Here is a 20,063-nt window from a genome sequence, read left to right as displayed (position 1 = left end):
ATTACATGACATGTCCCCATTGGGCTGCTCCTACATGGGTGGTGGTTGTAGTTTGAAGCCACCAAGTTGGCTGGGGTATTAGTAATGGCCATGATAGAAATCCATATTGAAAAGGGCCTGCTGTGTAGCGATCATGTTGTCTAACCGTATTGAACAGTGCCCACTGGGTAAGTGATCATGTTGTGTAGTGTATCCATATGTAGCTGGGCCTGCTGCGACAGTGATCACGTTGTATGTTATAGTGTGGCTGCCCTGGGAATTTATTGCTATAGATCAGGGAACAGGGCAGAGGAGAAGTCAATAATTGTGCCTGCTTCGGGCTGTTAGCTGTACTATTGAGAACAAGCATCAGCCTCTAGGGTGGGAAACTAATCTTTGGTTTGGGGATGAAAATGAAGTTGACATTCTCAGTATGTGGGGGCTTTTCCTCTCTTCCTACTATTTCACTTAATGCCAAATTATTTCCAATTTGGATAAAGGTGATTCTAAAAGTAATAACATCTGTATAGACTAAAGGTTATATTCAAGTTACCAAATAAAATCAAGCTTGAATACTCTTTGTATTATTCAAATAGAATGCCTTCAGAGCTGTTCATAAATTTGTAAAAAAAAAAAAAAAAAAAGAAAGAAAAAAGAAAAAGAAAGAAAAGAATAAATATCTTGTTAGAGAACATCGTATTGAGCAGGATGTTTATTGTTCTTTTTGGGCTAAACTCTTATCTGAAGAATTTTCTCATCTCTCAGGAGTTAGGAAAGGTTGGTAAACCAAGTATTACATTCCAATAATTAATACCTCTTAATTAAATTATATCAACTGATAATAAAGAGGAGAAAAGATCAGTAAGTGATGCACCTGGCTTAATTAGCACACCAATATACACATATTCAAATCAGTGTGATCCTTCAAAGTGGGTATTTGGGCAAGCGTACTATATTCTTTGGAACTCTTCTTTTGGAAAGGTCTTTAGAGATAATTTACAAATTATGTGAGCAAACCAGTATCATTACTTCCTTATATGTCTGACATTTTATATAAAATGTCTGACATTTTATATAAATATCGTGACTTTAGTCATTAGGTTTGATTCTGAGGGATATCTGGCTCTTTAGGATGGTTATGTTCTGACAGGTTTGTTGAAAACAATCAGACAAATGTTATTTTCAGGCACCATTTGTAAATTCCTTTGGAAAGCCTACCAGTATGTTATACTATAACTCCTGCTAATATCATTTATAACCTCACTTGTGAATGTGGTAGCAATATATGTTTACAGATAAACATAAACTCAGACACAAGCTAGCTCATGGATTTTTCCTGGGTAAGTAGCCCATCTCTTTCTGATTTTGAATAGGAGCTAACCATGTTGCTATTCAGACAGAAATTTGAACTTCAAAAAAATTAACTTTAGAAGTTCCTAAATTAAGAAGAGAATAGAGGAAGGGAGGGAGGGTGAGAGGAAAGAAGGAAAGGCAGGATCCTTTTCCTCAAATCTGGGTCTTGTTATGGGATTCATTTTGTCATAGTTATTGAAGAGAACTTTTGGGAAATGAAAAACAAATAAGAATTTTCAGATTAAGTAGTTGCATATCCGTACGTCCATCCTTAATAAAGACAAGATCTCGCTGAAGGATCTAATGTTATCGCTTTGGCAGGGCCTTCTGGGCATGATGATCTGAATAATAGTTCCACTCTGTGCCTGGGACCCAAACAGGGCCAGGGAATAAGGATTTATGAGGGGTGTGAGTGGGAGTAACGTTCTGTTTAGTTTAGCTCTAAATTAAAATGTTTAAAATAAATCATAAACCAGAGCAGAAACTCAAAGTTTCACCTTATTTGTGCTGCAGTTCGAAATGTACCTAATTTTAATCACCTCAAACCGTGTAAATAAAAAGGCAGAGGGAAGGAAACAGAAATAGTAGTTTTCAAGTTGATTGGGCCTCTACTATTTGTCAGGCACTGTTAGACAATTTGTATCATGTTATCTCACTTAGTTCTCATAAGGAGCCTATGAGATAGGCACATTATATCCATTTCACAAATATAGTCACGGAAGGTTAAGCCATGTGACAAGGGGCATAGAATACATGGAGATGAGCTTTGACTCCATTCAAAGCCCGAGTGTGTTCCATTATCTGACTTTAATTTTTTAATGTTTTTCTAAATGATCTATCTAGAATTATTTTTATTATTTAACCTTTACAAAGGGGTTTATGAAGTGAGAAGTTGGGATTTCTTCTTACCACCACCCCTAGCCCTGCCACCATCTAATTTCCCTCAGTAGAGGGAAGATATATTTTTTAAAGGCTTTTTCTGTTTTAATGATACTCTTACTTCTTTATTGTTTTTATTTTTATTTTAAATGTGGTTTTCCACGACCCATCAGCTCCAACTAGTTGTTTCAATCTAGTTGTGGAGGGCACAGCTCACAGTGGCTCATGTGGGGATCGAACCAGCAACCTTGGCGTTATGAGCACCACGCTCTAACCAACTGAGCTAACCGGCCGCCCCTAGAGGGAATATTTTGATAGAATGTTCCAGACATGTTTCTACGTCTAAACCTGGTTTCACATGTTTTCTTTAGTTAGCCACTCAGCACATTTTAAACGGCCGGAGCTTTTGCATACATGGGTTGAAACATACTATTTCGGCCATTTCATCTCCCTGAAATAGAGCAGTAGAAGAAAGGACCAAGAAAGTCAGTAGGGCCTTCAGCAGCAATGTCTAGACCAAGCTGTAGCTGCCCCCAAAGTTGGTAGAGGGCATCACTGTGATAGGGAGAACTAGCCTTCAAATGAACATCTACTTCAGGAACTGCTATGTCCATGGACTCCCATTAGGTTATGCTAAAATGACAGGACTGGGTAATCTGTGGGCATGGGTCTGTGGACCAGCCCTATAGGGGAACGGCCAGTGCTGTCAAGGACCGCTGGAGTGTGTGAGTGTGAAAGACGGGGGACTTGGCATAGAAGCATCCCCTATATGGCTCTGAGTAGGACTAGCTGATGTCTTCCTTTTTTTTGTAAATACATAAATCAGTAACATAGGTGTTTATTATTATTGTCATTATTATGTACTGTACATAATTGCATGTGCTATACTTTTAAAAATTTATTTCATGTTACTTATATTTTTTAATTTTTTAAAAAATTTATTTTTCAATTACCGTTGATATCCAATATTAGTTTCAGGTGTACAAAACAACATAGTGATTAGACATTTATATATTTCACAAAGTGATCACCCCCAATAAGTCTATTACCCATCTGACACTGTACAGTTATTACAATATTATTGACTATATTCCCTATGCTGTACTTTACATCCCCATAATTTTTTTTCAATTATAGTTGACATTCAATATTATTTTATATTAGTTTCAGGTGTACAGCATAGTAGTTAGACATTTATATAATTTATGAAGTGATCCCCCCAATAAGTCTAGTGCCCACCTGACACTATACATAGTTTTTATAATATTATTGACTGTATTCCTCATGCTGTAATTTACATGCCCATGACTATTTTGCAACCACCAATCTGTACTTCTTAATCCCTTCACCTTTATCACCCAGCCTCCAACCCCTCCCTCCATCTGGTAACCATCAGTTTGTTCTCTGTATCTATGAGTCTGTTTCTGTTTTGTTTGTTCATTTATTTTGTTCTTTAGATTCCACATATAAGTGAGATCATATGGCATTTGTCTTTCTCTGTCTGACTTATTTCACTTAGCATAATATGCTCTAAGTCCATCCATGTTGTTACAAATGGTAAGATTTCACTTTTTTAATGGCGGAGTAATAGTCCATCGCATATACATATCACATCTTCTTTATCCAGTCATGTATTGATGGGCACTCAGGTTACGCCCCCATATTGGCTATTGTAAATAGTGCTCCAATGAACATAGGGGTGCATATATCTTTTCGAATTAGTGTTTTATGGTATCTTCTTTTAAAAGAGGATGCTTTGAAATTCAGTTTCCTGTAAAGCCAGCTTTGGCACAGCCTGCTGTGCTACAAAACCTGTCTACAGCAAGTAGGGGTTAGAGATGGGGCAGTTCTCTAAGAAAGGCACTGTGGAGGCACTGGAAGCGGAGTCGGAGCTAGAAAACAAAGCTAGCAGACACCAGCTGTTGCCACCAATCCGAGGACAACCTTCATGTAGCTGCAGTGTGCAAGAACACCCTTTCTCCACCGCCACGTTCTTGCCATCTCACCTGAGATAGCAATGCACACACCTTGTTTACTCAAAGGCCAAATTACCTCTTGGCCCTGCCAGTAGATACAGCCTTAGCTCACTGCAAGAAAGGAGGGACAGATTTCTACTCAGGCGCTGGTCCTTGTTAAGCTCCTTCCTTTCCAGAACAGGCTGTTAATTCAACTCTATCCTCCACAACACAATCATTTAAGGCACAAGTGCCCTAATTGGGCACTTAGAAGAGCCACACTTCAGGCAATTGCAATAGAGCACAATTTTGAGCTCTCAACCACACAGTTTAGTAGGAGACAGTTAAGAGAAAAAACACTATTCAGGAATTTAAATAAAAAAAAGTCACGGGATATAAAGTACAGCATAGGGAATATAGTCAGTAATATTGTAGTAGTTTGGTGCAAAAGTAATTGCGGTTTTTGCAATTATTTTTAACCTTTTAAACTGCAATTATGTTTGCACCAACATAATAACTATGTAGTGTCAGAGAGATAATAGATTTATTGGGGTTATCACTTTGTGAGGTATATAAATGTCTCTAATTACTATGTTGTTTTGTACACCTGCAACTAATAATAAAAAAGAAAAATTTGAATTGTACAAAAAAAGAAGAAAGAAAGAAAAAGAAAGAAAGAAAGAAAGAAAGAAAGAAAGAAAGAAAGAAAGAAAGAAAGAAAGAAAGAAAGAAAGAAAGAAGAAAAGAAAGAAAAACGTAATTCAGGGAGGAGTGCCTGGAGGCCAGGAAGTCCATTCATCCTGCTGGATCTGCATGGGGTGGGGTTCATGGCCTCAGACACCCAGGTACATTCTAACCCTGCAGAATTGTTTGTGCTGGATTACATATGATGTAATCAGCTTGTATAGAGCGTCACTATAAGAAACAGCCCTGGGATGCCCCTTGTGTGTCTATTGTAAGGAGACTATTGAGATGTCTTGCCTATCATGCCACCTAGTTGCTCTATGAACTCTTGGATATTCCAATTAGAACCAGGAGATTTACAATTGCAAAGCTCCCGAGCCATCATTTTATCTAATGGACATTGTGAACTGTGAAGCTGACAAGGTTTTGTTTTTACATGACGAGGAAATTTCATGTTACTAGGAAATATAGAGCCCGAATGCTATCCTACCATATTTTAGCTACTGTCAAAAGCCACCTAAAGTACTTTCTGAAACAAGGTGATGGGTGTGGGTAAGCCAGTAAATGTCATGTATTTTATTTCCATGGTTTCTGTTTCTTCCTTGCCAAAGTCACCTTTAATGGCTGATGAAAAAGACAAGTAGACCTGTCTTCTAATTTGGAGACATAAAGTTGCTTTCTTTTCTGCCTCCTAACAAGTCACTCTGGAGTTTAGGGGGCTGTCAAGATGTTAATACCAGAAAGTTTTGTTTTAGCAAACAGGTCATTTTGTTCTTGGGAACAACAAAGATAAACTCAATAAGGCGTGGCTGTTACTAAATCAATAAACCAATTTTCTTTAATCCAGGAAATTGCCTATTTCATTCACAAATCTGCATTTATAAACATTAATCCTTTGGTGGTAGAAGAGAAAAAACAATAGGTGAGGGGAACCACATTTGGAATAGCAATCCAGCGTGCCTAACAATAGACTCCTCTTAGCTAGTGACACTTTGCCCCCAGCGAGCTCGGTGCTCTGAGCCTGCTTCAGCTGTCTGAGATGTGCCAGCACATCCGTGAGGCTAAACGGCCTTCACAGGGAGAGAGAAACCACTTTCCAACTTACCTTTCAGAGATGCTTGAGGAGAAAAGGATGCCTGCCGGAGGAGGCCATGGAACGCAACTCAGAATATGAGAAGTGACCAAAACATACAGTGACTACTGCTGCTGCGTGCCATCTAATGGAAAGGTGATGTTAATTGTGTTTTTTGACCTTGACAGAATTGTGCGAGCTGAGTTTGTACCCAGCAACACCACAGTGAACTCTGAATATGGAGAGTGCCAAAAAATGTATATACATTTTTAAGAAAGGAAAACACTGTATTAAAATTATAATACTCAATATATACCAATAACAAAAGATGAATACAAGTCGTGTGTATACATTTTTTTTGGCACCCCAGTATTATAAGGGCTTATTAGAGCATTTAAGAAATGATGTGCCTAGCAAACAGCCTGAGAAATGGGCAAATTGTTGTATTCTCCATCATGACAACACTCTGTGTCACACATCACTTCTGGTACGGCAATTTCTGTCAAATCAAAACATTATGGTGTGTCCTCATCCACCGTATTCACTGGACCTGGCACCATGCGACTTCTGGCTCTTCCCCAGTCAAAATGACCATGAAAGGACATCATGACAGCGCGACTAAAGACACTCACGAAAGAGGACTTTCATAACTGCTTCAGAAAGTGGTAAGAATGATGGGATAAGTGTGTTCAAAGTGAGGGGGAGTACTTTGAAGGGGATTAATGGCAATGTAATACATTTTTTAAATTTAAACATTCACCGTATTTATTGATCACACCTCATACATGTTACAGGACCCTTAGCCAACAGAAGTGCACCTGTAGTCCCAAATTCCAGGCTCTCCTCTCCACCTCCCTACTGAAAATAATATGAAAGATTCAGCCAATTCCATGAATATGACCGTGGCTTCAGCTGAACAGCAGTTGTGCTGAATTTAGAGGAGTGTGGTGTTTCCCAAGGGCAAAGTAACTGGCTTGGAAAGGATCCTCTTTTACCTCCCATGGGCTTGCTCCAACAATTGTGCTTCCCTGTTTCAAACTCAGAACTTTATTAAAATAAGTAGGAGCATATTGATCATCTCCATGGAACCTGGTGCCTTTCAGAAATCCAAAGTCCTGATATGAAATCTATGTAGCTCGCTTGCTGTTTGGACGCAGATAATTGCCCTAGTCAGATTCATTAGCTCTGTCACAAGAGCTTTACTTATTTCTGGTATCCCCAATCCAAAAGCCTGAGTGAGCGGCGTCAATCTATTCCATGTGTGGGTCATTGGGTATGTATTCCGGTCAGGGTGGGTCAGCAAATGAGACAGGCTGTCGGTGTGATTAAAAATTGAGTGTTGTGGACTCTCTGGAGCTGTGTGTTCTCAAATGAGTTTCCTTCAATTCCATCGGTCTCATTTTTCCCTTGGTTAATAAAATACAGAGCTTTTGGGCTGACTGTTTTTGAGTCTATCTGGATCCTTTGTGGAACCGGGAAGTAAATCGTCTGCTCATACACAAGGTGGCACCCTGTGATTCCAACCAGGTCTGAGAGGAGCAGTGCTGCTAAGAGACTGAGCCACAGCCTCGGTTTTTGTTCAGCGTTTGCTTTTCCAACTGGGGTGAATATAAAGGTGGAAGTCACCTCCGAGGGCAGGTTCTGTCCCCATGTCTCAAAGATGGCCGAATTGCCTCCGTGAAGGGTACCAGAACCAGGGAGCTGATTCCAGCCGATTGTAATGAACACAGACCCCACATTCAGATTTCATGTGGAAAATAATGCAGCTGTATTGGAACTGGGCTCATCCCTGGGAACATTACAGGGAGGGGTGGGGATACAGATCACAAACCAACCCAGTGAACTTGCAGTTGGGTTTGCTGAAACAGGAGCCCATCAGAAAGCACAGGACATTTACAAAAACTCGGACATAGTTCAATAACAGCTGTGTTTTAAGTGTCTTTCAAAAAGTAATTATTTGGAAGGTGCCTGCCCTAGTCGTAGTATGGGGAAGTGGAAACTGGTATGCAATCCCAATTCTTACAGTTACTTGACCTGTATTCTCATTGAGACTACTTTTAGACAGTGGTTTTATTTTTGATACGGCTTTAAAACTATTTCTAATTCTTGGGTGTTTTTATGTGACATGTGCTTAGCTTAAATGCATGTCATTGGGAATTGGGCCAGAGCATATTTGAAGTGGACTGATTTTAGAATGACTGTACTCAGTGCATTGTACATGGAAATTAAAATAGGCTATTAGGCCTGCACCGTCATTTGAAACAGGTTTTGATAAAGACATTTTATAACAGGATCTACTTCAAAAGTTGAAAAGATACTCTGTTTTTAGCACTAACAAGTATATGGGTATTCAACAAATGGATAAGAAATAAACTTTATGAGAAAGACTATTTGTATACAATTAAAAGCTCCTTTCCAAATGTGAAACAGAGACATTCTGCTTTGGGCACTGAATTGGAAGCCAAGAAAACACAGGCTGTGTCTCACTTGAAAAGCGTATTGTGTTATTTGCCTCAAACTGTTTTATTCCCAACTCTATAATCATAGCCTGCAGAGCAAGAGGAAAATGGAGATTTGGGGAAGAAATCTGTTACATGGTCAAAGAAAAAGAAGAGCCAAACAACCACTACAGCAAAGACCTGTTCCTGTAATAGAATTTGAGGTTTCAAAAAAAGTTTCTTTGAATTGCTTTAATTGGTTCTAAAATTCCTATGCCCAAAAGTGGGAAGCTAGAGAGCAGGGTAGGCCATAATAAAAGAAAAAATTGGCAGTAGTGGCTAGGTCAGGTGACAGGCCAGTCAGGTATGTGTACTCCAAGCTGGAGTGGAATGGAGTCAGTATCACTGAATCTCTTCAAGGACTATGATGAGTTAACAAATATTTATGAGGTGTCTGCTATGTGTGAGGCACAGGGCGGGGGAATACTGACTAGCAGAGCAGACGTGGTTCTGCTGTCGTGGAGGCTATTGCATCTCTGGGTTATGCACTCTGTTAGCCACTGGATAGCAGGGTGACACTACCGAGAAAACGAGTTTTGGAGTTAGGCTAGACGTGGATTTGAACCCAGTTCTGAAAGTTAGTAGTGTTAAAACTTGGCAAATTATCTGTCTGAACCTCACTTTCTTTATTAGTAAAATTCTAATATTTCTTCATAGGGTTATAATGAGAATCAAGTGGAATTCAATTGAGATTTTATATATATATGTGTGTATATATATGTATATATATATATATATATATAAAGTACTACTATAAGGCTGGTATATTATAGATACTCAATGTATCCTTTCTTGAGAGAGTAACAATAAATATAGGGAAGAAAAGAAAGTTATCCTTTCTGAACCGGCAACGTGCTGGGCACCCAGATAAAAGGTCTGGATGATTCACTTCTTCAACAGCCTTCAGGCTTGAATCCAGTGCTGACCCCTCCTTGCAGAGAACTGGAACTGCTCCAGAGAGTAGCACTCAGAACAGGACAAGCCCATCAGCCTGAGGAAGGTATTGCTTACAAGAAGTGAGTCACAGCATTTCCATTGTTTCCAACAACAAAGTGGATGGAAAATACTCAAGCCCAGCTAAACAATGCTCAAAGTCTCGCAGGGCCAAGCGAGTTAGTCTATTTAGACAGGGGGTAACCATTTTGCCTCCAAAGGGGGACGTGGAGAGAAAAGGGAAGAGGAAGAGGAGGAAAACGGGAGAGAGGAAGAAACAGACGAAAAGGAGGAAGTAATGGAAAAAGAGAGTTTTGATATCACATAGAAATGACTATAGGAATCAAGTTTTTCACTTCTGGACTTCAGCAAATCACCTACTTTAAGCTAGGCAGAATATTTATCAATTATTAGAAAATGGTAAAATGTGTTACATTCTCCCTAGGGATTTTGTAAGAAAACTGCAATGCTTAAAGACTAACCAAGAAACTTGGCTAAACAAGGTTGATGTCAATAATAGCTGGTACTTACTTGAGTCAACTTGATTTTCCCTCCTCTTTAGAACTTTCTCTAACCAACCAGTTCAGGCTAATGTAATATTTACTTTCTCTGAACTCTCATGGCAATTACTGCCAGGACAACTCACCTGGTAATTGATCGTATTCTACTGCCTTGTGTCATCTGCTGTATAGTTTTCCCCAAGAATTTATTTGTTTGTTTGTTTATTTGTTTAATTTTGCTGTCATCTATCTTTCCAGTTGCCCCATTCTTCAACCATTTAAATATCTTACTGCTATTCATCTTTGCAACCATCCTGTCATCTCATTACCATGAAAGCTCCATGAGGGCAGGAACTTCATCTCAAATTTCTTTGCATCTCCAACAGCACCCAGTACTACCTGCCACTTCGGAAATGTGTGCTGCGTTGGTTAAATTCCCTAAGTTTCACTTTTAAGAACTCTACTACTTTTAAAATCAGCAGAATGTCCACCATCCACTCTATAACTATGAAGTCTGGGTGACAGGTTCAAGTGCACTTGTTGCATTTGGCAGCTTCAAACGTTAACCCTCACCTTACTGCTGCCATTAGCATCCTCCCTGCGAAGGCGAGGATGAGCAAGGAAGGAAGCCTTACCTTGGAGAGCTCTTTCGGTCAGGTACTAAAGAGAGGACGCGGAGAAGAGGGCAGGGACTGCGTGAGCGTTTTCGGGGCGGACGAGACCCGGCAGGTCTGGGCCCCTGTGAATGGGCAGACGGAAGGGACCCTCCGCACCTCCCGGGGATGTGTGAACCGGGGGATGCGAATTAGCGGGCGCTCGCGGCGCCTTGGAGATAAGCGCTTCCTAAGTACAGGCTCGGCTGTGGCCGCTGTGGCCCTGTCATCTTCCTTTCCCGGTCACAGACTTCGGCACACTCGCGAATTTCGGCGCCGCTGTGTTTTGCCGGGCGCCCTCCTCCGGGGCGCCCAGCGAGCTGGGTGTCGGGGCCGCGGAGGCAGAGGCGCACGCTCGTGGGCGCGGGTTAACTTGCGCACCTGGCACCTGCCACACGGCAAGAGCGCCGGTGGCCGAACAGAGGGCCGCCGCCGCCGCCCCCTCTTCCCTGAGCGGCCCGAGGCTGAGCACGCTCCCGCGGGCCGGCCGCGCCGCGGAGAGAGTGGGTGGGCAGGCGAGGGAGGGGAAGGGAGAGGAGGGAGGGAGGGAGGGAAAGGGCGAGGCGCGTCCCCGCGGCGGGGGCGCGCTCTCGCGCGGGCTGCCGGGATCGCTCGCCGCCGCTGTGGTAATGTCCGCCATGTTGGCCATGGCGCAGGGAGCGGATCGGGCGGGCGAGCGGCGGATCTAGTCTGTGGAAGCGGCCGCGGGCGGCAGGGGGCTGTTTTCGGGCGGGGTGGGCGCCCATGCTGTGGCCGGGGGCAGTGAGGAGGAGGAGGAGGAGCGGGCCGGCCGCGCTGCACTGAGGAAGGAGGTGGAGGAGGCGGCGGGAGTCCTCCCCCCCTCCCCACCCGCCCCGCCGCCGCCGCCCGGGCTGTTCCTGTAAGGCGGGGAGACAATGAGTAAACTCTCCTTCCGAGCGCGGGCGCTGGACGCCGCCAAACCGCTGCCTATCTACCGCGGCAAGGACATGCCTGATCTCAACGACTGCGTCTCCATCAACCGGGCCGTGCCCCAGATGCCCACCGGGATGGAGAAGGAGGAGGAATCGGTAGGGACTCGAGTGTTTATTACCCCCCCTTCCCTCCTCCCCCCTCCCCTTTGTCAGTCGGGCCTCGCCATTCACAGCGCGCTTTACGCTCGCTGGAGGGCGCCGCTGCCGCTCCAACGCATGGGACCCTACGCCGGCGGAGTAGCGTAAACCCTCTCGGCCGGCGCAGCGCCCGCCCGCGGCCGCCATGTTGTTGCGTCCCAGTGTTGTGATTAGCTCGCAGCGCCGCTTACGCTGCCGTAAGGGGGCCTTGCCGTAAGCGGCGGCCGGGAATGGCGTAGGGAATGTTCTGGCCGCATTTGGCGTAGGGCCTCTGTTTACCTTTTTTTCCCCCGGTGCGGGGTGAATGGGTGAGGGATCCTTTGGCTGGGAAAGGTTCCCCCCCACTTTTAAATTTAGTTTTGCATTGGGTTCTCTTTGAAATGACTTATGGGAAGTAAAGCGCTTTCAAAACAAACATCTTCCTTCTAGCAAGGTAATCCTCATTCCCAGGCCCGCGGTGCTACAGCGGGATGAGTCGGTGCAGCACTGCGGCGGGGAAGGACGGGGGCCCCTACTGCCCAGCGGGATGTAGCGTTAGAGAGCTGCAGACCCGTTAGCTCCGTGTCCCCGAGCGGGACCGCTCTGCCTGCCTAGGGTGCCCGTTCAGTACGCAGCCTTAGAAAGGAACCCCGGCTGTTCAGCAAACGGGCCTCCGGCGCTGTGCTGTCTCCGCGCCACCTCCCTGAGAATTGTCGTCGGAGGGGAGTCTTTTAGAAGTTGAGCACCTAGTGTATCTAAATTGACAGTTGCGTTTTTGATAATACAGCGCTTTTTGGCAAAAATGTTGCTTTTTCTCTTTGGTGGGAGAAATTTTGCATACGGTTGAATTTCATCTGGCTTGACAGTGTTTACGATTCTGGAGTGGTGTTACTTGCGTGCGAAGTTCATAGTAACTGCACCCTCAAGAATTTTTTCAATGAATCTGCGGTCCCGCCTTATTGTCAACCCCGGGTGTGCGTGGATTGGTTCTCTTGCTTCTGTGACTGTCAAAAGAAGGCTCGAGGTTTCTGTGATTGGTTTTCTCTTTTGACTATTAATATTGCAGGAAATGCTTTTATGCCTTTGATTGGCTGCTCGAGTTCTGACCTCATTATCTTACCCTGTTATTACTACTTTCTGCTGTGATTTAATCATGTTTCTCTTTAGTGTTTGATTGCTTGAAAGTCTTGTACATTACGTAGAAAATGGATATGGCCGCAGTATCAGGATGAATATTCAGCATTCAACTTCTTTTAAATAAGTGAGATGAAAACTCAATATTTAATGCTCAAAGTTTCGAGCTAAGTCATATGTGAAAATTCTTTTTTTGTTTTTTGAATAAAATTTATTTCTAACTTAGCTCAATTTTCCATGGGAAAGACAATTAAAATAAGAAAGTTCTAGTATGGACGAGAATTAATTGACTTGAACTTTAAGAAAACACAGCTTTGGATGGCACAAAGTTAAATTTCTGTTAATATTATTTTATGGGTTTTGACCCAAAAAGAAAGGTAGCTTATGAGTCTTGAACTATTAATATTGTATGTAATCACTCGTATGTAACCACTTGGATCCTATTATTTTGGTTTGGGAAGAACTTGAATCAATAATCTTGTTCTAGAATGAAGAGTTAGCCCCTGGAAAAGTTGTTACTTTTTGCAAAGAGTGATCAGCATTATACTTAGTTATTGCTTTAGGTCCTTAGTTTGTTTGCCACATATGTATTTTATCTGAATTTAAAAAGAAAACTTGTAGTTTAGTTACTTTTTATTGATGTATTAAAAATAAATGTTTAACCCTATTACAATTTTGTACTGTTAAAGTTTTCAGTAAAACTTGTGATTTTCAACCTAGAGAATGAATGCTGAAGTTGGCTTATTTTCAGAAGCCTGCTTCAACTGCCCAGTTTTAGGGAAGAAGAAATCCACATTCTGATAGAACTAGAGTTGTAACCCAGGACTTCTTTACTCTTTTGTCCTGCCTTTTCATCCTCTTTAATGTTGCAAGTGGAGGTTCTACAAATCAAAACAAAACTAAACAAACCCTGATAGTTAAGATTTATAGTCTAAAAAGTCCTTTGCTTCCCAGAATGTCCAAATGGGGTACTGATTTTTTCTGTTTTAAATGAACATGTAAGTCAGAAGACTTGCGCTTGCATGAGTGAACAGCCAGTTTAGTTCTTCTGGACTCATTTACAGGACTTCTGTTATGAAGCAGAATTACTTGTTCTTTTTAAAAAAATGATCCCCCTTGATAAGCAGTTCTAAGCAGCACTAAAATGTAAATTTCATGAACTTTTGTGTTTCATTGAGTTTTATTTAATTCAACTTCTATTGTCAGCGTGGTATTCCTAATTAGTTACTTTTATAAATATTTTTTAATCACATAGCCTTGTTAAATAAAAATAGAAGAACCTTGGTTTATGGATGTATAATTGTTGCTTGGCATTTCTAAACTGTCCACACATGACCATGACCCCTTTTCTGCTTGATTGGCTGAATCCTTTGACTTCACTTTATAGCCTTCATGGACATGTGCCTCTCCATCCCCACCCACCCTGCGCACCCCCCAGTAAAATTAAGGACTGTCTGTGTAGCTGTTGGACTATCATTAAACCTTGTTTGTATAGTCATTGACTCAACTTCGAGGTACATTTTGATAATCTAGATGCGGTGGTCTTGGTGTTCCTTGGCATTAGGAACTCTGTGTCATTACGGAGCACATCATTCTCTTAGCTTTTTTCTTCTGGACATGCAGACATCTTTTACTCTTCACTTTCATTACTTCTTGCCTAAGGTGTGCCAGTTTGCATCCCCCTATAACTTGGTCTCTGTAGTGGTCATCATGACATTTGGTTGAGGTCAGATACTGTCAACTTACGTTTATTTAGAATCTAAACAACCAGAAAGATCAAGTGCTCAGTGTGTTATGCTACTTCCCCATGAATTTATATAGTGGTGATTGATATTTTTAATATTTCTATCATTTTTGGAACATTTCTTGTGCTCCAGATACTGAGTTTGATAAATTTTGACAAATGGGTACATACACTAATGGAAACACCACAATCAAGATACAGCAACATTTTAAACACCCAAAAAGTTCCCTTGTGCTCCTTTGCAAGTGAGTCCCTCTCCACCAGTAGTTCTAAGCAACCACTGATTTGCTTTCTCTCTCTATAGATTAGTTTTGCCTTTTCTAGAATTTCACGTGAGTGGAATCATACATTTTTATGTCTAGCTGCTTTTGCTCAGCGTGAGTATTAAGGATTCATCCTTGTTGCATGTATCAATCCATTATTATTTATTACTGAATAGTATCCCAATGAATTAATATAATATATTCATCCATCCAAGTATCTGTTGTTGGATATTTGAATGGTTTGCAATTTTTTATTTTCATTTAATCCTTGTAATGGCCCTTTGAGGTATTACTGTTCCTATTTTATAGATGAGAAGACTGAGAGACTTCACTGCTAGTAACTGGGTGGGCTAGAATTCAGACCTTTGCCTTTAATATCACAAAAGCCTGTTCTCATAACCACTGTGCTTCATATTGACTTCTTAGAGAATCCCGAATTATCTTATGAACTATTGTTATAGTTTGTAAATAATTTTTAACTTGCATAATTTTGGGGAACCGTAAAATATGATATTAATTTGATTGAATTATTAAATTTTTAAGAAGTGTAGTTTTTCATCACTTAACTTTGATTTTTGCTCTTGGCTTTTTACATTTTCTGCTTTTTTTTTTTTTCATGTAAGTCTGTTAACTTTGTTTCTCCCGGTGTTGACTCCATTATGTTTATCTGAGTGTTTATGTTATCTTAAGCATATAAAAAACTTGTGGGAAACTATCCCATTTCATTAAATTTTTTTTTAATAGAATGTAATCTCTGTAAGGGTGGGCATCTTTGCATGTTTTGTTCATCAATATTTTCCAAGTGCCTGGAATTGTACCTGGCACATAATATGGTGCTTGATAAACATTTATTGAGTATTGAATGAGCTTTTTCTTTACCATGAGCTGTTTTTTGAAACTGTGTGTGTGTGTGAGAGATTCATTAGCAGAATTTGGTAAATTATTCTTCCAGGAACTCTTTTTGGTTTCTTACTTTGGTACTGTGAATACTTAAATACTAAATCTTTTTTTTCCTCTCTTGAGTCAGAGGCCTATTTAAATACAGAATTTTTTAGCATAGGTATGGTTGCAATATTAGTCTTCATTTTGTGTTAATTATCCCTCTCATGAGTGTACGTAGATTTGTATAAGATATCTATTCATACTAGAATGAACCAAAATCTGTATGAAGTACGTGGTTCCATTTATTTTTAAAGGAAAAGATCATGACTAATTTGAATTGTCATTTCTCCCTTCATATGTTAGTTGTGTAATTTTTGTCATTATCTTAATATTTTGAGTGATATTTTGAAAGTAGAAATATATTTAGTCTTTACCATTGGCACTAATATATTTCATGTTTCGTAATGAGTTCTGGAGAGGATATAAAATGCAGTTTTGTAAGTTGATACTGTAAAAACATTAAGCATTCTTTCAACAAAAGCAAATACCAGCCAGGTATCATCTAAGTGCCATGTGTTATCTAAATAAGGTATTGGGAAACTGTTTAATATGTGTAAGGCTGTGTGCTAAAGTGTTAGGATTAAAAGAAGAATCCGATACAGATCTTGACTTCTGGAAACTTAAATGAATCATTGAGGTCAAAAACATATTTGGGAAGTTAGCAAAAATTACAGGGTTGTCAACCTGACAGACATAAAAGATTATTAGAGAAAAAGTTAAATGTCAGTATAGTTAAGAGTAAGAGAAAAGTGTTACTGGAGGCTCCTTGGAGAGAGATTTAACAATTTGGGCTCTCAGGTTTGGTTGGTTGATGTTTGTTGAAGCAGATACTTGAGTGCAGGAGTATTTAAAGCAAGTTCTATAGATGTTAAGTAGACTAAAGAAGACTCTTCCACGTTATATGTTTTTTAATCTATCCTTCCCATATTGTTAGAAATTTGAGGAGGGTAGCAGTCTGTGTTTCTGAGCATGTCATTCTCTTAGCTCTTTCTTGCTCTTTTTTTTTTTTTGGATATGCAGATGTTTTACTACTTTTCTTTCCCTTCCTTTGTTCCCTGCTGTATCTTCAGCGCTAGAAACTGTTTAGAACATAGAAGACACTCAGTAAATACTTGGTGATTGAATGAATAAAAGTTGGAGTGGAGATTAGGTTGAAAAAAGGGTAGGATTATATCAGATTATAGATAGTTTTGAATGTTAGGCCCAGGAGTTCCTAGGATGGTGTAGAAAAAAGAGCATTGAGGTGCGAGTGTGAAATCTGTTTTCTAAGTTTTGGTTCTGTTGTGAAGTGGCCAAGTGATCTGGGAAAGTTGCCTACCTTCTCTGAACCTCAGGTTGTTCCTCACGGCCATCTCAGCTGCTATTTATTGTTTTGAGCATGTGCCAGGGACTTGTTAAACTCAGTAGATGGTTTTAAGATCTCAATATAACTGTTAGATGTATGGATGCTGTTATCTCTTTTCCAGAAGAACCTGAGGCTTTAGAAATTAAGTTTCTTGCCCAAGGGCATCCCTCCCTAGACCAGAATAGGATAGAGCTGATGTTTGAGTTCTGGGCTTCTGAGTGATTGACCCCAGGGTCCTCTATTGTACCGATTCATTTGTAAAATAAGTGGGTTGAGAGCTAGATGATATCTAAGATTCATTACATCTCTCCTGTTGTATCATTTATTATCCCATAGACCTGGAGGAGTCATTAAAATGTTTTGCCTCGTGGAATGATATTATGAAAGAAACTTTGTGGTGAATGCCGTTTGTAAACACATTCTTTTTTTAAAAAAATTTAACAGAATGGTCTGTCTGTGGTGTAAGTTTAGATTTTATCTGTATCAGTTCTCTAAAAACAAGGCCTAAAAATATTTGACAGATGGGATCATTAGGTTGGGTTTCAAGTGAAAGAAACCAAATGTGGTTTCTTTCAGGTTCCTGAGGGTTGTCTCGCACCAAGGATGGGTTAAACAGTGAAGGTTTGGGAAGGCCAGGAGCCAGGGCTGCTGTGCGCCCTCCAGCAGCAAGTGACATTAATGTCACTCAAGTCTAACAATACCCCATCTTTTGAGTAGTAGTACAGGGTAGTGTTTAAGGGCATGTGTTCTGGAACCAGACTGTGTGGGTTTGAGTGCTCAGGCAGGTGCATTTCAGCTGTAAAATCATGGGACTGTTGGAAAGGTGAATTGTAGCGTGCTTGGGACATTTCGTGGCGTACAGTATTAGCTGTCACTATCATCATTGTTGTGTTTCTGTCAGTTCAAAATTCCAGATTCCTGAGCTGGCCTTATTGGTTTGGCTTGCATCAGTTATCTACCTCCAAGCCTACTGGTGAAGGAACGGGAAGTTAGTGTACCCGTGCTAAGGTACCCTCCTGAGAATGGGGCTGTAGCCAGAGAGCTGCCCTGAGAGCGTCTAGTGGGGATGTAACATCATAATCAAACGTTATGGAGTTAAATTGTTTTAATCCATGGTTTAACCCAAGGTGAATTTGTATCCTTCGTGTGTTTTTACAAACCTTACATTTTAATTTGTCTTAAAATTTAAGTTTTAAGGTGAGATTAAAATACTTTGTATGACATTTTTACGTGACATTTGAATTGAGGACTATGATAGAAGTGTCCAGAATTCTTTTAAAGAAAGCAAACCCTTCACACTTACTAGTTTTCAAAGTAGTAAGGGATGAATTTTGTGTGACCTCAGAAGAAATTGTTTAACCTTCTGGCCGTTAGTTTCCTCGTTTGTAAAATAGAATTGGACTGAGTGACCTTTAAAGCACCTTTGGCTCTAAAAATTACTGCATCTGTGAATCCACATGTCTTCCTACTAGGCATATGTCCAGAATGTTAATCAGATGAATAGAGCTAACAAATAGAGACTAAATATTAGGAAGATATTAATAGTTAAGGTTTAACTCTAACACTATTGCAAATGTTGTCAATTTGATTTAGAGTTCTTTTTTTATGAGGATCAGATACATTTAATTCACTATCTGATACTAATTTTTCCTAGCAGTCAATAAAATAATTCAGTCTGTATGTTTTGGATGTGATCAGTTCCCTTGCTTTCATGAAATTTTATTTTATTATTTTTACTACCCATTACTGTAAATGCTCTGACTTTTGCCATACTTTTAGCCCCTAACACTTGAGTTTATTCTAATTTTCTAACATCTCATGTTTGTCGCGTGCATGTGGGTGTGTGTATGTGTGAGAGTGAGAGCACAGGTGAGAGAATAGATGCTTATTTTCCCAATTAGACAAAATGCCTGAGGAAGGTATCATGTGCTTGTTTTATTCACCACAGGCTGGATACCTACCCAGGCACTTAAGTGATAGAAAGTTTGTAATACAGGCATTGACTGTGACCCTGGCTCCTGGGATTGAGTTTGATTGTATTACTAAGCATACAACTCTGCATCTTTATTTCCTTTCAGTAGAGTTGGGGTAGAAAAACAGGTACTGGATGCATAGGAGACAGCCTGTGGAGGAAAGGGTACTAGGTCGGAGTGAGCCATGAAGGAGATCAGTGTAGATAGCAGAAGGTCCAGTGTGATTATTTGATCGCAATTTAAAACTGATCCTTGATTATGTTTTGCTTCATTTACACTTAAATGCATCAGAACTTCAGATTTGCCTACTCCATAGTGTAGCACTGTTCCTTGTGGGTTTTATACTAGAAAAAGATGGCAGTCACTTCCAGATTCATTTTAGCACCATTTCTATATGTCTGCCTTTAGGTTTCTTTTTTCTTGTCAGTTAGTATTACTGTGCAGTCTGAGGAACGCAGAATGGAGAGTCAGTCTGTCTGCTAGCTCTGTAACTCATATCCTTATATCCATAGCTTTACCTTCAGCTTTCTTATTTCTTTTTTTTTTTTTTTTTTTTTTTTGGTGGGCAAAGGATGTAATGTTGGTTGGGGAGTTGACAAGCAAGTTGTATTACTAATTTGATGAAGTTGTTGGAACTTCAAAATTGTGACTTAGGTTCCAATCCTGACCTCTGTCATTTTCCCTGTGGGGAAGGTACATTCCCTCATTAAACAATATTTCTTCAATGAGAAGTATCTCAAAAAAGAACTTTAAAAATTAACTTTTTTTGTAAAGACTTAAGTCAGTGCCTTATACAGGCAACTGCTATTTTTTTTTAAATTATTGATAATTACACAGGATAATAAACGTGAAGGAATATGGAAGAATAAAATATGTAAAGTATCTCCGTACGTTATTCTGTGGTATAGTTTCACTTTATATAGTTTATATATAGTTTATAGATTAACTATATATTTTAATCTTTATTGGGGAATAGTGTGTTTTTCCAGGACCCATCAGCTCCAAGTCAAGCCATTGTTTTCAATCTCGTTGTGGAGGGCGCAGCTCATTGGCCTTTCTGGGAATTGAACTGGTGGCCTTGGTGTT

At 40.4% G+C, this 20,063-nt stretch overlaps 1 protein-coding gene and 1 non-coding gene across 4 annotated transcripts in view; one reads left to right on the top strand and one right to left on the bottom strand.

Annotated features, from left to right (window-relative positions):
- Window positions 1-2,430: 2,430 nt before the first annotated feature.
- Window positions 2,431-2,504, bottom strand: TRNAM-CAU (transfer RNA methionine (anticodon CAU)). Its single transcript has one exon. It is a non-coding gene; the product is annotated as a tRNA-Met (tRNA).
- Window positions 2,505-11,136: 8,632 nt separating this feature from the next.
- Window positions 11,137-20,063, top strand: part of EPC2 (enhancer of polycomb homolog 2) — a 112,620-nt gene continuing 103,693 nt past the window's right edge. Inside the window, exon 1 of one of the 3 annotated variants that reach the window (XM_033112670.1) lies at window positions 11,137-11,555. In XM_033112670.1, the coding sequence (XP_032968561.1) occupies window positions 11,403-11,555 (153 nt within the window). In that variant the 5' untranslated portion in view covers window positions 11,137-11,402. The remainder of the gene's footprint in view (window positions 11,556-20,063) is intronic. The other 2 variants (XM_033112671.1, XM_033112672.1) reach the window with 2 other exon arrangements.

Source organism: Rhinolophus ferrumequinum, chromosome 8 (genome assembly GCF_004115265.2).
Source record: "Rhinolophus ferrumequinum isolate MPI-CBG mRhiFer1 chromosome 8, mRhiFer1_v1.p, whole genome shotgun sequence".
NCBI classification, from domain to species: Eukaryota; Metazoa; Chordata; class Mammalia; order Chiroptera; family Rhinolophidae; genus Rhinolophus; species Rhinolophus ferrumequinum.
The sequence above is the reverse complement of the archived record's forward strand: the minus strand, read 5'-3'. Positions and strand labels throughout refer to the sequence as shown.